Raw genomic sequence first — 3,057 nt, 5'->3', positions numbered from 1 at the left:
CTTATTTAGCGCAACCCCACTTGTTTCGCAGTGACATTTTATGGATTTCAACGATCGCATTATAACGGGGCTACACTGTATCTCCAGTTCCTCAGTCTTAACTTTTGTTACCAGCTGAGACATCAACCTACTTCATCATAAACAATATCAAATCTAGCAAATTTAATGTATCTTGTTCAATGACACATTAATATAGTGGTATAAAACAAAATTTTGGCAAAGAACAAAGGAAAAACAATTATAGAAAATAAGACAATTAATATCTTCTTAAACATGTTTCTTGACAGACCAGTTATAAGATTGCAAGCATAAAAAGTACATAGCAATTCAATTAGATTCTAATTGTTGCATAACTATGTCACTGTCAATGTTGCTTTTCCCTACAAAGCCTTCCACTTCATAAATTCTAGCACTATATTCAAAGATTTTACAAACTTATGATTAAAAAAAAAACACTGGAGTCGTCAACTTATTATTTTTATTACATATTTGCACAAGAACTGTCTGTTGAACAGACTGTCTTAAATATGACTATTACGTGTAAAATTTTGAATAAATCTTAAGTTAAGAAATAATCAGCCTGGCAGTATGACAAGCAACAAATTCATAAAATTTCAACAGTGAATTAATCATGAAAAACCCTCAAAACTCCCTTTGAAAATGCACGACTTCACTAAGAAATGAATTGTTGTGTAAAGTCAACCATGGCTCAAAGAGTAGCTTTCATAATGTTCATAATTTTTCACACAACTAATGTATATTCAAGACTGCTATTTTATTTCACAAAACAAGGGAAAACGGTTAAGCTACTGTCAAAATATATCTTAGATAGTAGCTTAAGCAGTAGACTTTTAACCGTCATATAATAAAACTGTTGTTTAACTTATTACAAGCTGTATTAGGAATGGAATGTGTTTACTGTATTAGTCTTAAAATGTACTAATATGTGAGGAAGTAATTTTTCTGTTTATGGACTTAAACAAAAACTCGTTTCCGCTAAGGACAAATGAGGAAGCAAAAAAAAACTGCTGTAACTGAAAATGTATGCCTTATTTTATATAATTATAGGATCATATTACCATTTGACTGTATTCCAGTTATTATCTCTCCATACAGGTCTGTTCTTCTGTGTGTCCATACTGGCATTTCTTGTCGAACTTTGCGTAAATAATCTAAATCAATTTCAGCAAAAGCAACATCAGTGCCTTCATGACAGCAGGCAACTACACAACCCCAGGGGTCAACTATCTAAAAATAACATTAAAAAAGTGAAAAATAACCTACTAGAGTAAATAAAAAAATCCTAGGTAAGAATGCTTATTTCTTTTTAAGACAAAGTAAACTGCTAATAACCTATTAACAATTCATGGTTTCACATTTTTTCTGTAATATTATTATTGAAATAAAGTTTACACTAAGACAATCCACTCACATGTTAATAATTACAAGTTTTAAAAAACAGACCACATACAGACTTAGTAGAAAAAGTTCATAAACTTTTGCTGACTCGGTGATTAAGATGTATATTTGATTGTTTCGGATAAAACCTCTAAAGGCTACGTCAAACCATAAGTGCACAATCAGGTGACTTTACAAGTATGTTGGAGAAGAGGTAACAATCAGAAATGTGACTTGATGCTTTATCCTGATGTAGCATATGTCCTGGTAATATATTGCAGGAACTTGATCTTGTATTATTAGTGTCACTACATTCTCCTGATAGTGAGTTCACTTTTGTTTTACTGTGTACTTTGTAAAGTATTAACTTCCCACTACATGAAAAATCTGTGGCAATCATAAAATCCTCGTTCCATTCTCCGTACCATGTCAGACACAAATCATGACATTTTTTTAAAATCACCATATACATCAGTTAACAATGTTATTTAGTTACTTCTCAGGTTATAAAGCCTGCATAGAACAGGTAGACATCAAACACGCAAATTGTGACTACAGCCACAAAATATACTGACAGCTACTGATTTGAAACATATCATTCAGGATTAGCAACCTTTATACAAAGTGCTGAACATACACATATTTTCTATAACACTTCTCTGAAGTTAACAGACCAAACAAGATAGGTATACAAGTCAGTCAAGAGACCCTCAACATGACTTCCAAAAGGCTGACAGAAAGCCACAGCTGCATTGCAGGCATATTGGCATGTGCCACCATCAATATAGAGCCAATGAGAAGCTTTTCTTTGCTTAATTAGTTGCTCCAGACCAGAGATGGCCAACTTCTTTATATTCGTGGGTCAGTTCCTTACCTAGACTGTAGTCTTGGAACTGAAACTGCATGACCAGGTAAGGTATGTTTAGAATATATGTTTCCAAGAATATTTAAGTTGTATAAACACTCAGTTAATTATATGGTTTTAAATAAATACCCGAGTTAAGAGTAGAAGAAAATTTTCAGAACCATTATGAGAATGGTTTGCTTGGTTACGGTTTCATTTTTTTTTGCCAAAATACAATATGGTTAAAAAAAAAGGTGCCGGATAAAATACCTTTGTGGTCCAGATCTGACCACCAATGCCACCAGTTGCCCATCTCTGCTCCAGACCATGCTTTGATCCTCTCATAACAACACCAGAACCCATCAAAATTTGCATTAACCTATTTTGTCAAGTCACCATTCCAATTTCACAAAGAAAAGAATGTATGGTTGTTGTGCAAGATGTGGTTGTATAAACCAGTCTTCCTCCGTGCCATTTACTAACCAAATAATGAGTTAAGTCAACCTATTCCATGGTGCAGCTAAAACCTAAAACTGAAATGGACAAAAAATAACCAGAATATTACAGAAATATCTTGAATGTGAAAAATGCAGAGGTGCAGAAAGAGAAATAGAAGTTTTGCATTTCAGTAAAAACTCAGATTACTCACATCATTATATGTATAACTCAGATTACCCACATCATTATATGTATAACTCAGATTACCCACATCATTATATGTATAACTCAGATTACCCACATCATTATATGTATAACTCAGATTACTCACATCATTATATGTATAACTCAGATTACCCACATCATTCTCAGATTAC

The 3,057-nt window shown here is 32.9% G+C and overlaps 1 protein-coding gene across 4 annotated transcripts in view; it reads right to left on the bottom strand.

Annotated features, from left to right (window-relative positions):
• Window positions 1–3,057, bottom strand: part of LOC106465443 (nitrilase homolog 1-like) — a 29,231-nt gene that overhangs the window by 9,459 nt on the left and 16,715 nt on the right. For all 4 annotated transcript variants that reach the window (XM_013925673.2, XM_022393344.1, XM_022393345.1 and 1 more), the window contains one exon: window positions 1,080–1,248. In XM_013925673.2, coding sequence (XP_013781127.1) covers window positions 1,080–1,248 — 169 coding nt within the window. The remainder of the gene's footprint in view (window positions 1–1,079; window positions 1,249–3,057) is intronic.

This window comes from Limulus polyphemus, unplaced genomic scaffold (genome assembly GCF_000517525.1).
Source record: "Limulus polyphemus unplaced genomic scaffold, Limulus_polyphemus-2.1.2 Scaffold1944, whole genome shotgun sequence".
Classification (NCBI taxonomy): Eukaryota; Metazoa; Arthropoda; class Merostomata; order Xiphosura; family Limulidae; genus Limulus; species Limulus polyphemus.
The sequence above is the reverse complement of the archived record's forward strand: the minus strand, read 5'-3'. Positions and strand labels throughout refer to the sequence as shown.